Source organism: Danio rerio, chromosome 18 (assembly GCF_049306965.1).
Source record: "Danio rerio strain Tuebingen ecotype United States chromosome 18, GRCz12tu, whole genome shotgun sequence".
Classification (NCBI taxonomy): domain Eukaryota; kingdom Metazoa; phylum Chordata; class Actinopteri; order Cypriniformes; family Danionidae; genus Danio; species Danio rerio.
Window position 1 is genome coordinate 18,462,432 of NC_133193.1, and position 20,604 is coordinate 18,483,035.

General features: G+C 34.7%; 1 protein-coding gene and 1 long non-coding RNA gene across 18 annotated transcripts in view; one reads left to right on the forward strand and one right to left on the reverse strand.

Moving 5' to 3' along the window:
- Nucleotides 1-1,063: 1,063 nt before the first annotated feature.
- Nucleotides 1,064-20,604, reverse strand: part of zc3h18 (zinc finger CCCH-type containing 18) — a 68,414-nt gene continuing 48,873 nt past the window's right edge. For 4 of the 17 annotated variants that reach the window (XM_073929138.1, XM_073929134.1, XM_073929139.1 and 1 more), the window contains exons 11-19: nt 20,327-20,458; nt 20,115-20,210; nt 19,650-19,850; nt 11,141-11,251; nt 8,965-9,161; nt 6,542-6,732; nt 6,351-6,447; nt 4,699-4,795; nt 1,064-2,084 (exon numbers count right to left, since the gene is read on the reverse strand). In XM_073929138.1, coding sequence (XP_073785239.1) covers nt 1,865-2,084; nt 4,699-4,795; nt 6,351-6,447; nt 6,542-6,732; nt 8,965-9,161; nt 11,141-11,251; nt 19,650-19,850; nt 20,115-20,210; nt 20,327-20,458 — 1,342 coding nt within the window. In that variant the 3' untranslated portion in view covers nt 1,064-1,864. Of the gene's footprint in view, nt 2,085-4,698; nt 4,796-6,350; nt 6,451-6,541; nt 6,733-8,964; nt 9,162-11,140; nt 11,252-19,649; nt 19,890-20,114; nt 20,211-20,326; nt 20,459-20,604 lie in introns of all 17 variants that reach the window. The other 13 variants (XM_073929136.1, XM_073929132.1, XM_073929137.1 and 10 more) reach the window with 4 other exon arrangements.
- On the forward strand, nt 3,149-7,392 carry LOC141378741 (uncharacterized). Its single transcript, XR_012394016.1, has 3 exons — nt 3,149-4,176; nt 4,214-5,286; nt 5,342-7,392. It is a non-coding gene; the product is annotated as an uncharacterized lncRNA (long non-coding RNA).

A 20,604-nucleotide genomic window follows, 5' to 3' on the forward strand; every position in this document is an offset into this window, starting at 1 on the left:
ACCAGCATCTGGCATTTTACTAAAACTAACCGGTAACAAAGGTTTCATTCGCTAGCTAACGTTAATTTGAACCAACAATGAAAACAACTCTACAATCAATAAAAGACATCGCTCATCTTAGAATATTACTGAAACCATTGTGTTTACAGTTAATATACTATAGTAACACATATTTGAAATAACTAACATTATTAAAGGTTTATAAATGTCTTAAATAGGTTGTCCATTGATAATGCATTAACAAGTGAAACCTTATTCTAACATCTTTATTTAATACGCAGAAGATTCACACAGTTGAAATGAAAAAAAATCCCCCTTTTTCTGAGCATTATGTGACCTTTTTAAATCCTTGGAAGAGTGAATGTGGAGATAAACTGTGGGGGCCCCCTGGATGTTTTGGAGATGACAAATAAGCCCTCAATAACAGGACATTCATTAACTAAAACAAGGTTAATGGCAGTTCTGTCTCTTTATGGGGTTGCCATCACGGGACGAGACCAAGTGAATTTCCCAGCATCATCCAGATTAGCCACATCTCCCCAGGAGTCCCCTAAACTTCATTGTCTATACGTTCTGCCGAGAATGTGAAACTGAAGATTTAAGCCATTAATCAATCACTCTGACAATAAACATGCCAGAATCAAAAGCTTGTTTGATTTCCTTTAATTAATTAGTTAAAGGAAATCAAACAAACGTAAGTCAAGTTTGAATGACAAAACTAGTTTCATCATTTTGATATGCACTGATAAAAAAACAGTGACATCATGGCCTAATTATTAAAAACAACTTAAGTAATGTGGGTGTATCATAGTGAAGCGTTTAGAATTATTGTGACGTTGAAGTGTACAAACAAAAGGAAGATGTATTACGTTCCAACCCGGTCAATGAATGATCTCACTCAATTGCTGAAGGTGTCGATCGGAAGCTGAGACAGCAGAATAGTGGAACAACAAACAGGGACAATAAACGAATAAAAGCAGAGGAACCCATGATGGAGGAGTGCACACACTGATAAAACACCCCACAGTTCTTTGCATCGGAGAGAAATAGTTCCAACAGATTATTCTCTTTATCAAAATAGTTTATTTAGAAGCTTTTTTGTCACAAAAAGCAAGACTGAATTATTCCTCATCTCCAGGCGTCCCCATTGCAGCCTCTCACACTTTCAACTAAAAATGAGGGACAAATAAAATGCAGGTTTTCACTTGGAAAGCTAGTGGGAAGGGAAGGGGAGGAAAAAAAACAAAGCAGAATCTTTAAAAGAAAAAAGAAGCAACATTTCACATCACTGTCATTGGTTCTCTGCAATCATAGTTTAAGCAACGGGAATTCTGTCGTCTGGCTGTGTAGATGAACATGGTGAAAACGGTAAACGCTAAACACATGAATGTGGAGGATAGACAAGTTCACTGGACTCTTTGAAAAGGCAGTTTCAGATTTGTTTCGTTTTTTTTAGTAGGACAGATGTCAAACGCGTAGATCTGACACATTAAACAAGTCTGTCCTCTGTAACTCCTCAGAAAATGACAGGAGAAAAGCAAGCAGAATATGGCAGGATGAAGAGCAAATATGTGCAGTGGATGTACAGTTTATCTTTGAGACGCACTACAGTAAAGACTCCATCGTTCTGCAAAAACAAACAAAGTGACCGGCGCCACTTCTCAACTTTATCACATCAATATAAAACCTAGACAACCTCTCTCTGAGGGCAAAATGAGCAGAAATGAAACGACGGCCTCTTTTCCCCCACCGTTAAGACATTTACGGGATGCCTTCGGAGTTCAGAATCATGACCATTTCCTTTATTTCTGCCAAACACTGGGCATTGAGCACAACATGGATGTCCCAGATGATGTTAGATTAATTATTTCCCAGGGATTTTGGCCCGTTTGCGGGCTATGGCGTCCTCCACAGCCTTTAACTGTTTTAGGAGCTCCTCGCGGCGTGAAAGGGTGCTGCTTGGTTTGCCCGGAGCAGAACCAGAAGCAGAGCCGGATCCAGCGCCAGGTGCAGGAGGTTTAGCTGCAGATGCAGCAGCAGGACCTTTCCCAGAAGACTTGGCTGGAGGAGATAAAGGACGCTTCCTGGTGGGGAGAAAATAAAGAGGTTGGACGATGAAGTACAAATGGGATATTTTTAAATCTTCAGTCTCAGTCATATGATGATAAAGCTGGTTATAAAACACCTTCAAGCACATAAAAGGAGAACTAAAGGTGAACAAACATGGGGATTTTCACTGATTTATACCAGCTAGACTAACAATAAATCTGCTCAACATAAAGAGTAAACTAAATGTGTATGTTTGTACTTCTACAAAGATACTAATATCTCTCCTGCAAACAAATTTGAATAAGTGCATTCTTATTTTCTCCCTACATGTTATCAGTCGACTAATGGAAATCACCAGACATCTGAAGGGATATTCAGAAGAGTGCGACTGAATTGAAGTCAGACAGATCATATCAGATTAGAATTCACTTACTATTTTTTGATTGATTATCTTTTTGTGCTATTAGTTTGCTTTCTTATTCATATTTACAAAGCATTTATTAAAGTTTATTCATTCATATTTTGTCATTTAATTTGATTTTTATTCCTGTTTATTAACATTTAACAAAAGTTTAAGTTAAAATTTTAGAATGAGATTGTGCATTTCTATTTTAAAAAAATAAAGGTCCCACTTTATATTTAGTTACTTTAACTAATATGTACTTACACGGGAATGAATCATTTGTTTCGATGTACTTGGTGTGTAAATGAATGTTTTTACATTGTACTGGAGCTTGATTAAATACTTGAGTGCATTATGCTTTAGTTATCTTTGTAATCGCATTTATAATTACACTGTTGACTATCCCTTGCATCTTATCCCACCCTTAAACCTATGCATACCACCAAACCGGACCCTATAATGACCCTTATCCCACCTCAAGAGCACCAGAAGTGTTCTGCAATACATTATGAACACATGAAGTACATTGTATTTATATTCGGATTTAGATGCATAGTAGTGTAAATTAATATGAAGAGGGACCAAAATATACAAGTATATTAAAATTATATGATAATATATCATTATAGACTACATAAATATTAGAATATTATAATTGTAAATGAAGTTATCAATTAACTAATGGAAATCACCACATATCTGAAGGGATATTCAGATGAGTGTGACTGAATTTCAGGCCACAGATAAGACTCTATAAAATCACATTGTTCTTTTGGTCAGAAAACAACTGTCCTCTGACTGAGCTCGGTTTCTCCAAAGGATTTTTTTCTCATGATTTTTTTGTTTTTGTTTGAAGGAGTTTGTATCACCTTTGGCTTGTTTTATCCGTTTCGCTCCACTGACATTGAATGCGACTGAAACCTACTGAATCACTGCTGCTGACTCATTGAAACAGCACTTTACATAGTCTTCAGTACAGTAGTTTATAGCAGAATAAGATTGGTTTCATAACTAAGAATTGTATTCAATTCAATAGATTCAATTCAATCAATCATGACAAAAAGAAGGCAAAAAGAAGTTGAATAAAATGCTGCTTTTATAATAGTAAAAGATTGTTTAGAATCCTTTAAAAATTAGCATGATGTGACCTGACTGAGAATTTATTTGGAGTCTTGGATACATTCTCACGGCTGTCATATATATTTTGAGAGACAAGAGTGCGGAAGATCTTCAGCTATTCATCAAAACACCACTCTCAGCTGCCTGGGTGCCACTGGGATGTTTGCTAATAGTACAGTGTAAAAACATCCTAATTAACAGTTTCCTGTATTTTGTAATTCATGGGTGTTTTCCAATTGTTAACACTTTTAAATTTCATTATGGGACCTTGATCTCTGCATATACTGTTTTTGATATTCAAGTTTAACAAAATGTCTGAGTTGGTCATGTAAATTAATTGGTCACATGAAAATGGTTAAAACAAAAACAATGAATTTTTGGCCTGTTTTTTGTGTTTTTGTTGTGATACACACACAAACACACACAGCTGAGGCCAAAATAATTAGCCCTCCTGTGAATTTTTTTTCTTTTTCAAATATTTCCCAAATGATGTTTAACAGAGCAAGAAAATTTTTACAGTATTCCCTATAATATTGTTTCTTCTGGTGAAAGTCTTATTTGTTGGATTTCTGCTAGGATAGCAGTTTCTAACTTTTAAAAAAAATGTAAAGGTCAATATTAAGTATTTTGTTTTGCTAACAGGACAAACCATCGTTACACAATGGCTTGCCTAATTACTCTAACCTATCTAGTTAACCGAATTAACCTAGTTAAACCTTTAAATGTCACTTAAAGCTGTATAGAAGTGTCTTGAAAAATATCTAGCAAAATATTATCTACGGTCATCATCAACAATAAAAGAAATCAGTTATTAGAAATGAGTTATTACAACTATTTTGTTTAGAAATGTGTTGATTTCTGCCAAAACACTGAGGGGAAAAATATATAGTGGGGTTAATAATTCACACTTCAACTGTTAAATTACTAAATTGTTAATGAGTCACTTTGATTAGGCATATAAATACAAACACAATTTTTGAATCACAATTTTTTTTTGTAATTTCGCATTTTTTTAGACCTAAAAAATAATAGTAAGATAAACTCTCTGCTTGAAGTGTATTTAGGCCTTAAAAGTGTGATGACTGAAGAGAACAGTGGCAGTTGGTGAAAAAACTGTCAGTGTGTACCTTTCTCCTTGTGACGGCATCGGGCGAGGACCCTGACCTTTGGGCCGCTCCATTCTAGGAGACATCGGGGGCCGTCCAGGCATTCTCCTGTCTCGACCTACAGAGAGTTTATAAAATAATGCGTTAGCAAATATTGCAAACTAATCCTCTGACTGCATTTCTGGACTTCTGTTGAGGCAAGAGATTAACCACAATCAGATATCAACTTCTGAAGTAGGTTTCTAATGGGCATTAAAGCTGCATTTAAACAAAACTGATTTATTAAACAAATATATTCATTAAAATAATATTTTAGTCATCAAACATATTTAGAAATTGAAAAATAATAGAATAAAATAATAGAAAAAAATTACAACCAACAAAATTCTAATTAAATTTCCCATTATTTTGCTTCTCTTAATTTTCCTCCTTTTAAAAGTTTACTGAAACATTTTACAGAACAGAACATTCAGTGACATCAGCAATAATAAAACAATAAATAAAAAAAAACAACAGAAAAAAATAACCCTAGATGTAAATAAAAACAAATTACAAAAAAAAACAAAGTTTCAAAGGAGCTTGAAATACTATGTCCTCTTCAGATACAAAGTAACAGGTGCCAATCTTTATTTAAAATCATCCAGTTTCAACTAAAGTTGAGCAGTCCATACTTCATTCTACATGTAGTATAGATTCAAGTTTTTCTATCCACTGTACTATTGTGGGAGGGTGTGGCTTCATCCAATTTATTGTTATAGTCTTTCTTGCACTTAGTAAAAGTATATATAGTATATATATCTCTGGTTTTTATTATATATCCTGGGGTATCCCTTCAAGCAAGAAAGACAGGGGAGTACAAGGTAGATCTACCTGCATAATTTTCATTATCTCAATCTTTAACCCTTGCCAAAATGCAGGTATCTTCGGACATTCGTAATTACCCACATTCCCGTAACCCCTCCAGCATTCCTCTGACTGTGGACTTTTAGCATATTTTGAAACCATCAATGGTGATCTAAAAATCCCCTTATGAGATTCTGAACATATGTTTTCCCAAATATCATCCTCAATTTTTTTATTAAGTTCGGATTCCCATTTTGCCTTTATATGAAGGGTATTATCTGTTGAATCCAGAATTAGTCTATTATATATTTGTGATATTTGTAAAATGTGTCTTATGTGTCCTTTTTGTTTTTTTATATCAATAAAATACTGTTCCACATTAGTTGGGACTTTTTAAAATATTTCCTTTTCTTTAAGATTTGTAATATAGCTTCTTAATTGTAAGTATCGAAAGAAATCGCTTGATGACAACAGAAGTTTGTCTTTAAGATAAGAAAATGAGTGCATAGTTTTTTTTAATTAAATAACTGATCAATTATCATAAGACCCTTATCGCACCATGTTTTAAAAGTGGCATCCCATTTGGATGGTAAGAACTCAAAAATAAATTTAGTTGTACTAGTATTTGGACTGTTATTGTTAGTTATTTTGTTCGATAAGCTCCATACCTACAAAGAGTTCGTAAAATAATTCTTTATCAAATACTGCAAAGTAATGCTCTGATTGCATTTCTGTACTTCTGTTGTTGCAAGAGATTAACCACAATAAGATATCAGACTTCTGAAGGGGTTTTCTAATGTAAATTAAAGCTGCCACGTGGTGTTGCTTACCTCCATCAGGTGACATCGCCATCCTCTTGCGGAGAGGCGAAGGGGGTCTCTCTTTATCAGAAGGAAAGTACCTTTTCCTATTGCTCCTGTCGGTTTGCTGCTGGTCAAAGAGGAATAAAGAGGTCACTGAACCATCATGTACTTCTGCGCAGCTCCATGGCCGTGACATTCATGTGTTTTCTCTCATTTACCTTGTTGAGCAGGGTGAGCTTGATGTCCTTATGAGAGCCATATCCTCCTGGAGGACCCATGGGCGGTGGATGCATTGGGTGACCTCGGTTTCCAGATCTAGGCATGTCAGAACTGGCTTTGGATGGGAGACCGGATGGGTCCACTCTCTTTCGCTCGTCTTTGAAAGGCTCGTCTTTCTTTGGTGGTTTACCTGTAAGAGTTACACCACAAAACACAATTGTGATCATTTATTCTATTATAGACCCCTTTGAGGGATGTAAACAATAATGATGGTCCTAATGAATTTCCTGTATTACACCTCTAATTTTCACAGCATCAAAAAATCCAAAAAGATTCAAATACTGTTAAATAATGTTATGGCAGCCATTTTAACATTAAGATATGATTAAACTGCCTTTTGTTACAGTTATGGTAACAAGGGGGAAATGGGCCAGTGACATTGCCACATTGAAATGGTCTATAATACTGATTGCTTTAGATGATTTATTTTCTGGGTAACACTTTAGATAATGGTCTATTAGTTTACTAGCATAACTAAGTATTAATCATAGACCAACATTAATGATTGCCTTATTAATATCCAAAGTTGTACAAGTTATCATTAGCATTAGTTAACTACTCTGTAACAAAAATGATGTATAAATAACATAAATAATGTAAAAAATGTATGACTTATTGTTTGTTCCTGCTGGTGAATATATAAGTAATGGACCATTATTTTAAAAGGTTTTAGTTTTGATTTTAGTATAAATTTTAGTAATTCTGAACTTTTCTTTTATTATATTTCTTTCTTTCATACTAAGCATTTATTGATGTTTAACCATTTCATGTTTAAACTTAATTGTATTATATTATTATCAGTGTTTTTGGACATTTAATTAATGCTGAGCAAATATTAAATATGATTATTGCATGCAAAACAAAATATTGATGTCACAGTATATGTGTGTGTGTGTGTGTGTGTGTGTGTGTGTGTGTGTGTGTGTGTGTGTGTACTGTGCAGAATTATGTATATATAAATACACATACGCATGCTCATATTTGAGAAATTGTTTGTTTATATTTAGATCTAAAATATATATGTATGATTTAAATTATATAGATATTTAAAATTCTAAGTAACAAATTGGTTTGTATAATTTTGTTATTGTTATAATAATACACATATACATTATGTATAAACATATGTTATGTACAAAACCTTTTATTTTGGATGAGATTAATCTTTAATTTGTTTGTTTCAATCCCAGTATAACTTTTTGCAATTTTTTTATGTGCTTCTTATTTATTTTTAAATATTATAGCATTATAATATGATTTATATACAGTGCTAAGCATAATTAAGCATAACCCCATTTTGAAAATGATTATTTTATCCATTTTTCAGTGAATATAGGCAATGTATTTTGGTGCATTTAAGCAAAACAGATTTAATAAACTAATACATTTATTAAAATAATATTTTAGTCACCAAACATATTTAGAATTTAAAAGACAATACAATTAATTTCAAGCAAAACATTGCAAAAGAAAAATTACAGCCTACAAAATTTCAACTACATTTCTCTGTTTTTTTTTTTTTTGCTTCTCTTGATTTTTCCTCTTTTTAAAAAAGGGATTTTGATATTTGTTTATTTAAATTCAGTATTTAAATTAACCAAAAATGTATTCATATTTTTTATATATTTAAATTTAGAAGTCTAGTGGGGAAAAATATGTTTTTATATACAAGTGTAATCATCAGGAACAAATGACCAAAATCGATCAAGGAAATAAAAGACTTAAGAAGGTTCAAAAAAGCTATCAAAAGATGGTTGTTTGATGAAGATAATTAGTTTGCATGATGTATGAGGGTGTTTTATTTTATATGTTATTTGATTGTGAATAGAGTTGTGGCTGGAGGGACATCCGCTGCGTAAAATTGTGAAAAATGTGGAGGTACTGTTTGTTTTATGCATCATCTGTATTTGTAGCCATACTTTGTTTTATTTAACAGCGAGGACCACAATACAAACAAGCCCAGGGCTTTGTGTTTTTTATCCTTGACAGTTTTTATTTTAAAATGGGATACCTGTATTTTTGTACAGCTTGTCAAAAATCTGTCAAAAAATAGATTCGATTTAAAACTTGTATTTAATATTTTTCTATTACATAAACTTGGCTGTACTAGTTTTTGGACTGCTATCGTAAGTCATTTTGGAAGATAAGCTGCAGATTTGGCTTCAGTACTGACTAATCTAATGTATACGCACAACTATAATACTGTATAGCTTTCCATTAAAAATATGAATTTAAAAGAGAGATTTTTGAGGGGGGTGTACTTATATATGCTGAGCACAGTAACTATTTTCCCCTTTGTAATGTTTACAAACTCAAGTTTACTCAAATGCCCAACAAATGTGAAGCCACTGACAACCAGTACCTCTCTCTTTGTTGGGGCCCCTTTCCCGTGGGGGGCCTCTGTCCTTGCGAGGATGTCCTGGTGTGGGTGAACGGGAGCTGGCGGAGGACACTGGACTGGCCAAATCAGCATACATGTCATCAGAGTCGGCACTCCTGACCGAACTACTGCTGGAGGAGGCTGAGGAGACCGACGACACACTGCTGACCGAAAGAGACCTGCCAAACAGAACATTCAATAGACGGTTCATTATTCGATGTGACACTTGATGGATACAGTCAATATAGATTTAATACAAATGTTATCTATTGTAAGTGCACAATATTTTAACTGCATGGGTACACTAAAATAGAAAAGAAAAAGTCATAAAAAGTTGGCACACTTAAATTAAATTCGTCTTTTGAGAGCTAAAGTGAAGATTTTTTTACTTTTTGCTTACTTTTTATACATTTAAACAAAAAAAACAAAACTTTATTTCAGATAGATAACATAAAACTGGTGGTGGTGTCGAGAGACCCCACCCCTTATGACTGTGAAGCTCTTTAGGTGTATGACCATACACAATAAACGCGCTATATAAATACACATGACATTACATTACATAAAAAAAATACAGTAGAGGTTTTTCAAAGCCTCCCATATTATTATTAATATCATTAATTTGAAGCGTTAGTTGAAGTGCATTAACACGTTAATTAATTAATGAAGACAATTATTTTATTGTGCAATAATGCAGTTTATATTATTTTAAAGTCAAGATCACTGGCTCTGGCTACACGCACCTACAAACAATAGGTCACCGGTGGGGTGGGGTGTCAAACGTTGGCTTGGAATGATCGTCATCACACATCTCATGACTCTCGTGACTCATCATGACACTCGCTCTAGCTCACTCACAGGATGTTTTTTACTTCAAGCAAATACAAATATTTATTCATTGTCCAGTACTAATTTGAAGTGAAGTGTTAAGCATGGTTACCCACACTCGAACATGGTCCTCTGTTCTAGTGCAGTGTTTAGATGCTTCCTTTGTCTGTGAAACACATTTCAGTCTTTACTAATGAGCTGATGATCTGAAACGGGTGTGGAGACATGGATAATGTGTAGTGTTAGTGGTCCTCCAGGAACATGGTTGAGAAACACTGCTCTAGTGCGCACATAGAGAGAAGTGAGAGAGTGCACACACACAGTGAGCATACACCCAAAGCAGTGGGCAGCTATTGATTCCAGCAACCGGGGAGCATTTAGGTTTTAGGTGCCCAACCCAAGTGCACCTCCGCTGAGTATGGAAGGTATCACAACCAATCTTCAATTCCTGCCGATTACAAGTCTAACTCCCTAAAAATTAGGCCATAACTGCCCCTTAATATACAGTTGAAGTCAGAATTATTAAACCCCTTGAATTATTAGCCTCACTGTTTATTTTTTCCCCAATTTCTGTGTAATGGAGAGAAGATTGTTTCACACATCTCTCAACATAATAGTTTTAACTCATTTCTGATAACTGATTTATTTTATCTTTGCCATGATGACAGTAAATATTATTTTACTAGATATTTTTCAAGACACTTCTATACAGCCTAAAGTGACAATTAAAGGCTTAACTAGGTTAATTAGGTTAACTAGTCAAGTTAGGATAATTAGGCAAGTTATTGTATAAAGAGGGTTTGTTCTGCAGACTATCGAAAAAAAATAGCTTAAAAGGGTAATAATTTTGACCTTAAAATGTTTTTTTTTTTTTTTAAATTTAGTTAATAGTTGGTATTTTGTTTGAATTTAATTTTACTACATGACCATTAAAAATGTATGTTTTATAGAGTATGAAAGGATTTTGGACTTACTACATCCACCATTTGTCATTATCAGATGACCTACGCACATCTGCTTAACTTCCATTTATGAATTCACTTGCTTTGCATCATGGGATAGCGTAGCATCCATCAGATGTGCACTTCAGAATCTCGCTGGAAGTAGTAGGTAGATTACTTTTACCTACTGTTTCTCAAATACTATGAATTCAGACTAACTGAATTTAATGTACTATATAGTATGAATATGTGCAATTTTGGATGTAGCCAGGGAATATGGCCAGAAAAAAAAGACTATTTGCAGCTTTTGAGAATCAATATCAAATCAGCCACTTAAAAAATAACTTTTTTTGGCACAGGCCTAGTTGGAACACTGTGTTGCGACATACCTAGACTTGTGGGATCCGGACCGGGAGGCTGAGGCAGAGGAGGAACGAGATCTTGAGCGTGAGCTGGAGCCAGAATAACTGCTGCCACTTACACTGCCGCTCACTGTTCGCCTGCAAGAGAAACAGACAGAAACCCAGTCAAAATATTATTCATGCACTGTAGATACTAGTATAGTTAGTTATTATTTAGCTAGTGTACAAGTATAGTTGGTGTACTAGCATGCACTAGAGACACTAGTACAGTGCAGTTCAAGAACAAATGACTGCATACTACAGGGGACAGATTTAGTTTAGTCTGAAGCAGTTTAGTTATAGAATGAGCTCATATGAACTCGAGGAGGGAGTGAATTAATCAATCTGAACATAAAGATTCAAAGATTTAAGATTTTTTTTTATATTTTTTATGATCAAGACCACAGATGAGTTCTGCAGTCATTCAAAAATATTCAAGCATAAAATCCAAAGCAAAGGGAAGCATCTGTGTCACATTTTTCTGCGTCACCACACACAATGTTCCTCTTTACAAAAAAAACTGCACAAAATAACACATTAAACGGAAGCTAGTAATTAAAATGTATACCGAGAAAGTAGGCCACAAAAAATTACAAAATGAACTATAAGCTTGTATTACATTTAGCATATGAACTACCTTTTCATCTGCGCTCAAAGGGATTTTTTTTCATTCAACTAATCTTTTCCCTCACATTTGATTTTCCCCTTATTTTCTTAATAATCATTTTCCTGGATTCTGCTTTAGTTTTTCTCTGTTATTACCAACCCTGAAACATAAAATAAGTTAATTATTCATTAGTAGGGATGCACCGATACAGATTTTTTGGCCGATACAGATAACTCTTCATACTTGGAGATATATATTGGATATATATAGGCCGATAGCTATAAATATTTCAAAATGTTATATTTTTATCCAGCAAACTTCATAAAAGATTGACATGCTCTTATGAACTGAAGAGTCTATACTCAAAAAAAAAAAAAAAAAAAGCTATAATTTCAAAAGTGCAAGGTGATTATACAGACTCATTTTCACGATTTCACATAAATCAGCATGCAAAATATAAATTTCCTTTTCTTCATAGCAAACTAACATGCAACTTGACTGTTGCATAAAATAATAGGTTAAATAATAAAATGGGATTTAATTAACAAGCAAGTTAAATAAATTTTAAACAAAACGAAAATGAAAAAGCTAAGGACTAAAACTATGTACATATGTAATGTACATATGTAATGTCCAAATAAGAGGTGTTTTAACAGTTCAGAGCCACCGTACAAGCGAAAAGCTAGATTCATCCTATTTGGCGTTTTAGATTCTTTTGAACACATGTAGGTGCTGCTTGTCAGTCAGACAACGCTTCTGTGTTTGTTCTTGCTGTCAATTGCGGGAAAAAATGATCGATGAAAAGTTTAGATAAACCGCTTTGAGTTACACTCAACTGCAGGCGGAGCAGCTAAGCATTGAGCACAGATGACTTTATGACAAACACAGAGCAAAATATAAAGACAGAATGTTTGACGAGTTGAGAGCTCCTACGCTGGATTCAGTGACCGGCGCACCGCACCTCTCCCCCGTGCTGCTCTAAAGGCTGTCAGATCAGTGTGTGTGGGTGTGTGTGGTGACAGCCCTTACGAGGGCTTTTATAATCAATATGAATATTCCGATCTAACTGAATAAATTTTTACATCAACAACACATGGCAAGCAATGCATTGATAATAACAAATAATCATATTAGATTACAAACAGCCCAACGAGTTGTTTAGCACGTGTGCATCGCTGCTGTGATGTTTACACATGTAATATTTTTCCTGAGGCGATTTGATGCAAAATACACAATGACACTCAAACAAACATCTCAACAATGATAAGGAACATGGTTATTAACGCACAGCAATACCACATGAAGGACGGACTTTGAAGGAATAAACAATGTGAGGAAAGCTCCATTAAAGTGCACTGGACAAGTCTATGTGGAGCCGGGGGAACTGTTTATCAGAGTCTCAAAAAATTCGATTAGCTCCGCTATGATGTTATTTTACTGACAAATGTCGTGAGCGCAGTATTACAAGTCAAGAGCGCATTCATGTAATACAAGCGAGGGAATCTCTGCTTGTGCACCGATTTCCTTTGTTTGTGGACAATCTCAAAATTTGTTTTTCTCAATCTCAAATATGAACTGCTCCCACACAAATTTTCTTGTGCTCTCTCAGTAAACTGTTTCCCTCTTTCTTTCGTGCTTTTTGATATGATTTATACAAGCACACTATTTTTTACCAATAGCCAAAATATTAAAATAGACTTACATAATACATTTTTAATCTAATAAACCATCCCATTTTGGCTGTATGTTATATGATGAGATATTTCCAGTTTCAAACACTTAAAAAGACACAGAGAATAGTTTTGTTTTAAATACATTTATTACACATCCAAAAGGTGCACCATACTAATAATAAAAAAAAAAATTAAATATAACTAATGCAAGCAGAAATGTAACTGTGCTTACGACATTTGTCAGTGAAATATTGCAATACTCCGCCAGCCGAAACACATCGATGACATCTCATTCGCCACGCACACTGAGATTGGCTATTGCAAGTTGACCTTTTTTGTAGTTGTAACACCACAAATTACAATTGGACTAGTGAAATAAAGAACTACAACACCTTGAAAACCTAGCAACAACAACAAAAAGAATTTAAATGAGCATTAGATGTAGCGTAACATGGACATCAGAAAAATAAGACCTGTGCAAAAATATTTAAGACTTAGAACAGCGAATTTAACACTTTTAAGGCCTTAAATTTAGATTTTTAAATTTTAGACTTTTTAAGATGCCGCGGAAACCCTGGGCAAAGTGACAAGCGACTGTTCATTTTAATGGAGAGTGAGCTACTTTCGACAACCTCAGTCTATGAGAACAGGGACCATTGGCGACCAGGTGTCGAGCAACGAGACAAAGTATTCACGTATTCTCTGTGCTGTAGACCTATACAAAGTCAAACCTGCGTTTGCAGCAGGTCACCACCCAGAGCTACAAAGTCGCTGCTAGTGTGAATAAAACATGACATTAACTGATAAACATTCTGCAAATCTCACCACATTTTCCACAATGCATTGCAACCACATGTGTGATCATGCAACTTTGGTGAACAAAAAATCTTTGACTACAAACTAAAAAAAAAAAAAAAACGTGTCAGATCACATGCTTCAAGAGTTCAGTAATGATAGAAAAGTACAGAGAGCTGGCAGTCCTTCAGTGAAAACCTGAACACTTTCTTGGCAAAGCACACATACAAATTCCTGCCTGTGTAAACAGCTGTGTTTTTTTTTTCTTATTTCTTATGTTAAACTGTTGAAAATTGTACCCTGCTGCTTTAGAAAGATGATGAAACAATACACCTTTTCATAAGCTTCCAGCATTTCAAAATTATTAAACAAAAAGATGAATCTAAACTGTAGAATATTCAGTTGTCAAACATTTCTTTAGCAATGGGATATATGCACACAGACTTTTAATTTCAGTCAGCCAGCCCCAGGGCATCCAGTAATTTTTCATCCCATACAAAATTGACGCATTTAAGACCTGATTTCTTTAAATAACAGCATCAACATCTTTACTGCCTGGCTGAGATATAATATAAAGCAGGTATCAGACCAAACAAGAAGCACTGCAAAAAATGATATTTTCCTTCACCATGTCTTTAAAACATGAAAATTAATGTTACCCCAGTATTTTCAAAGAAATTTCAGTGCTGGCCTGCTGCTAATGATGACGCCTGCATTTAAACAATCTTTTTTCTCTTTGTATGCTTTAACAACTAAATGGATGCTTAGGTCTATTTAACCGAGTGTATTGTAATTACATTAACCTCCATTGAAAAGTCACATAAAGCTTTTACCAGAAGTTCATCATTGACTGAAAAACACTAGCTGTGCATATAGCCCATTTATAACAGAGCATACTGTTGAAGTAGCAGTAGTACTTATTTTTATTGCCATATCATCACCATTTGTTGTAACATGGCTTATAAAATTGAATGGTTAAACACTTTAAAATAATGTTAAATAAGTTATTTATATACTTTCCCTTACTATCTTACAGCTTTTATTAATAATCATAGTTCAACATTTACTAATGCAAATCCAAAGTACTTGTTGACATTACCTAATGCACAAGAAAAAAATTATTTATGTTCATTAACTAACAATAACAAAGATGAATAAACCCTCTGATAGATGTATTGTTCATGTTATTAAATACACTAACTAGGGTCGCAGTTATGACAAATCATAATTGTTGATTATTCCATTGAAACTGTAATTGTGATTATTACAAATGTACATTTATTTTTGTTTTTATTTAGTATTAAATAGCTTTTTTTTAACCACTGTTTGAAGCAACTGCATGCCATTATATTATATTTAAAAATAACAATAATAATAAACAATCATGGCTTTTCTTATTGCAACAAATGTCAATGTTACGGTGATTTAGTTCCTTTAAAAAACGCATGAAAAATATGCATGAAAGTGAATATTATAATCAAATGTTATACTGAACACTGTATATAAACTTTACTGTATAAACTAAAATAAACAAGAGCAGGGAGTGAGCTTGTCTTTTGTACGTTTACAAGAAAAATTGTAAGTTTTCAGGGTCCATGAATACATCTCTAAAAATTCAATTCAGCAAATCTCCACAATGTCATTCAAGTATAGCTAAATTGACACAATGCAATTACTAAATGTTTGTATCTTGACTTAAAAAGACTTATGTACCTTACATCAAGCAAAGGATTTTTCAAATCAGTTTTTTTTAACTGTAATCTTTTATAAAATTGTGTTCTTTTGTGCACAATCAGACTTAATTCCACAAAAACGAAAAAAAGAAAGATCTTTTAGATATGGCAAGTTACCAACAACCCACAACACCAAAACCACAGAGCAACAACCTCCTCCAGGTTTTGCATGGGCAAGTACCAGCAACACTTCCAGATGTTCCTGAACAGCATCTGGTCGAACGCCAATGACATAACGACAGTTGATAATAAAGATGACAAGTCACAAAAACCTCTTTGTGCTGAAGCATTAGGAGCAACCAGCGGGACAGGAGATTTTCCTGAACGCCCACACAGGGTATTCCACATCCACAGTGAAACCTCACTCTCACTGCTGCAGGTCACAGAGCTGTGACACAAGCTTCCCTGTAGTGGAAAAAGGATTTCTAGACACACACACAGACGTATTCAGTGTTGAGCCTAGACACTGGTGAGTGGGTAATGGTTCCTATGCAAATCCACTCTAAACAAATGTCAAATCAACCGCAAAAAGAAGGAGAGAAAAAACAACAACAACACAAGCATACTATCAAGCAATGAACAAAAAGTCCAGCTCTTATGGTGATGCAATACTTTAACTCGAGAGAAAAATTTGCTGTGTATCACATAATATGTAGGTCATTGCATGCACCCCTCCTCCTTCTCTTAGAAAAAACGAACTAAAAAGATTTAATAAATAAATGGATGAATACAAAAACATTACACAAATCCATCAAATAAATCACCATGAAATGCAAAAATAGCAAAAGCAATAATCATAATATGTAAAGATCTAGAATAGTTTGAACAAGCTTTTACAATTATATCAATTACCATTAGACACTTGCCTTACTGTAAATAAACATTCAACTGTTCTGTATAAGTCAATTCAGAGAAGCAAAGTAACTATTTGTTGTTAAAGCAATCATATTTTCTACTAAAATGACACTATGTTGTAAAAACATGACAGTATACACTATACAAAAGGTTTTTATTTTAAGTAAAACATTATTCTATATAATTCCATGTTAACTAGTTTACATGTATTATAACGATCATTCATTATTTTATTTTATTTTATTTTATTTATTAATCTGGGGTCATCACAGCGGAATGAACTGCCAACTTATTCAGCATATGTTTTACGCAGCAGATGCCGTTCCAGCTGCAACCCATACACTACAAACAGTTTAGCTCACCCAATTCACATATATCCAGGCCTTGACATTAACACCCGCCAAACCACGGGGAAAGTCATAAGCGGGTAGATTTCAGCAGTGGTGGGTAAGACAGACACTTCCACTAGCCACTTTGGGCTGGTTGAAAATAATTTTACTGGATAATAATTCTTAAAAGCAGGGTTCGACAATACGGATGGTCCAATATGCATGCAAAGACGATCTTAGAATTGACAAGCAACACGACTGGCAAAAATAATTGCGTTTGCGCGAGCAATAGAAAGTAGGTGAATACCGAATGAGAGGATAACCACTTGCGCTAACAGTTGAGGTGATGCGTGCGACTGTTTAAAACGCTTGCGCGCTCCCGTTGCCTTGCGTGAAGCAACTGTGTCTAGAAACACAACTGATGTGATCAGTTCTCTTTCTAATAGACTAGACAAAAATTAATGAACATGCACCCACAGTCTTGCTACTTTCAAGAGTTCCAGATTTGTCTTTTTGTAAGCAGCACTGGTTGCTTTCCCTTTAACCTTTCTTTGAACAGATTATTTATGTGTGTGTGTGTGATCATCCTTTCATCAGACGGTATGTTTTTTCCTGCTTTCTTTTGCGTTTACATGGTAAATTATAATTTTTTACAATAATATTGCTTTAATGAAAGATTAAATCCCCATTTATGTGTAGTTAACTGGTGATCTGGCACCTTAAGACAGGACAGATTACTGTGAAAATGCTTTGTTAAATAAAAAGTACAGTATACAGCTATTTTTTGCTTGTTTAAAAGAAATAATTAATTGTTTATGTTTGGTGTGGTCGGAGATAAATTTGTTAAATCCTTCATTTTGAGCTCTAAAAATTATGTGAAATAAAAACTAATTGTAATGCTATAACTATTATGCATTTGCTCATGAAAATTGACGCATGTGGATATAACGCAAAATCTAAATCAAGTAATTTCGGCATGTCAAAGTCATATTTATGGGTATAAAATATATTTTCCCAACAATAAAATTGTGGCTAGTGAAAATGGTGAGTGGCTAGTAAGGTTGGAAAACTACTAGCCACAGTGTTAATCAAAAAAGATAATGTCAAGCCCTGCCGATATCGCATGTCTTTGGACTGTGGAGCGGAGCACCTGGAGGAAGCCCACGCGAACACGGGGAGAATATTATTAAGATGATGAATCAAAACATTTTTCAAGGTGCAGTAGGTGATTGTGGTCAGAAACATTTTTGTTGTTCTGGTAGAAAGTCTCTTCACATTCCAATATTAATAAGTAAAGTAAATTATCTAAATGTATTTATGTGTATTTTTATTTTCTGTTTGAGGCATAAAACTAAAAAATGTTTATCCAATACAAAATTGTTGGGCAGACAATTTCCATAATTCTGATAAGTAGCCCAAACTGTCTGTCAGCTAATGTAGATTTGTACTCCGTTCACACAGACAGATCCTCCATTTCCGCGTTCTCTCACTCCACGTTCACGTGCAAACAAGAGAGCAACATCGGTAAAAACAAATGCTGAATCAATATTGGATTTGAAAGAAAGATGCACCATGGCTGAAGTATTTCTTTTAGACAGGTAACGTTATGTTTTAAAACCATTTTAGTCACGTAAAGCTGATGTAGATTTTGTTGTGTTATGAATGGGTTATATAAATGGAAGTGTTGTTCAGCTACTGAAATGTTCCAGCCAAAGACTGATGCGTCTATTTTCAGTTTCATAAAGTTCCTTTTACAGCATTGATAATGTAGATTTTTATTTAGTTTAACAACATAACATAAGTAAATAGCGCTATTCAGCCTAGCCTGCTTTACTGAGGAACCTGTGACACTCTCCCTATATTGTTTACCATGCTACTTTAAATATTGGGTCTGAAATAGCATGCAAGTATGGCTTAGTAGTAAGTGTTATTCCTTCACGCCACTGGGCAACCACCAATAAGCATACAGTAGCTGCTTTAGGACAAAGCGTGTGAGACAGTGAGACCAGTGATCCTTGCATGCATGAAATATTGCACATTATGATAAGTTTTGCTTGCTAAACAACTGAAAACATTCTAGATATAATACAATTTTTTATTGAGAATTTTAGTATTACAACGTTTTCTAACTGGGGAATGACATGATCTAGTGGGTCTCTGTCATCTTTAATGTGCGCGTTTGTGATTTCAGGAGGCGTGGGTTTTAACTGCAGGGGAGGAATTGTGTTTCAAACATATTACGCTAACTTGTTAGCATTTAGGCAGATCAATTACTGCACTATTGATAAATCTTAAAAGAAACTATTGCACGTTTGTCTCAAATGTAAAAGAGTGTAGCTTCTATTGTCTATACATCAGGGATTCGAAGCTGTCAAATAGATAAATTACTTTTCAGACATAATAAAAACAACATTAAGGATGTAATTAGTCATTATTTGCTTACTTTTTTAAAGCACCCTACCAAGTACTGTGATAGTTAGTGGCAGAACATAAGGCAAGCTGTACCTGCGAGGTGGGTTGTGCTGCTGTCGTTCTTTCTTGCGTCCTTCTCTCATATTGGGTGGCTCTCTGGGCTCTCGGGGGCCAGGAGGTCTTCCGGGTGGACGGGGGTTTGGGGGTTTTACTGTCTCTGTAATTGGCTTGGGTGGTTTCCCTGGCTGTTCAGGCAATGATGGGCTGGGCATCACTTTGGGAGGCCCTTTGTCCCTGCGAGGAGGTGGCAGAGCACCAGGCTTCAACGGGGGGCTGAATGAAAATATGCAATTTCGTGCACATGCAGTGAGTGAACGGCAGGAATAGATATGACAAATATAACTAGAAATAAACAAATTTAGCTTCGTAACTAATTCTAAACCACATTATACACGTTTCAAATAACATTTGATCAATTATTCAAAATCTTACCTCAAACTTTGTAGTGTATATATTTGTAAAAAATATTTTAAATGTGCTAAAAACAAGTTCATTTACCCTTTTGCTGCAGCAGGAGGCTGTTCAGCTTTGTTCTTGTTAGCATTTCTTTGTGCCGAGGGGCTCGGAGAGGGTGAAGATGAAAATGATCCCGATCTAGACAATGAAAAATAAAGCTTTTAATAACAGCAACCATTCACAGTAAAAGTTCTGGGAGTCATAATAAGTTAGCATGACTAATCATGACATTAATGTAAACTGTAATGTCTTGCCTAGAGCGGCTCCCGCTGAAGGAGCTGTGCTGAGAAGAGTGGCTTGAGTAGGAACTCATCGAAGATGACCGTGAACGAGATCGAGAGCGGGAAGAGCCAGAACCCGTGAATGATGAGGACCGGGATGAAGACCTGAAATGTTACAGAAAGCAAGAGCTAAAAACATCACAATATGGATTAAAAGGAGGGCTTACCCTAAAACAAACATTTCAAAAAATAAAAAATAAAATAAAAAATTCAATCAATGCTCATGTTTACCAATCTTGACTGGCTTTCTT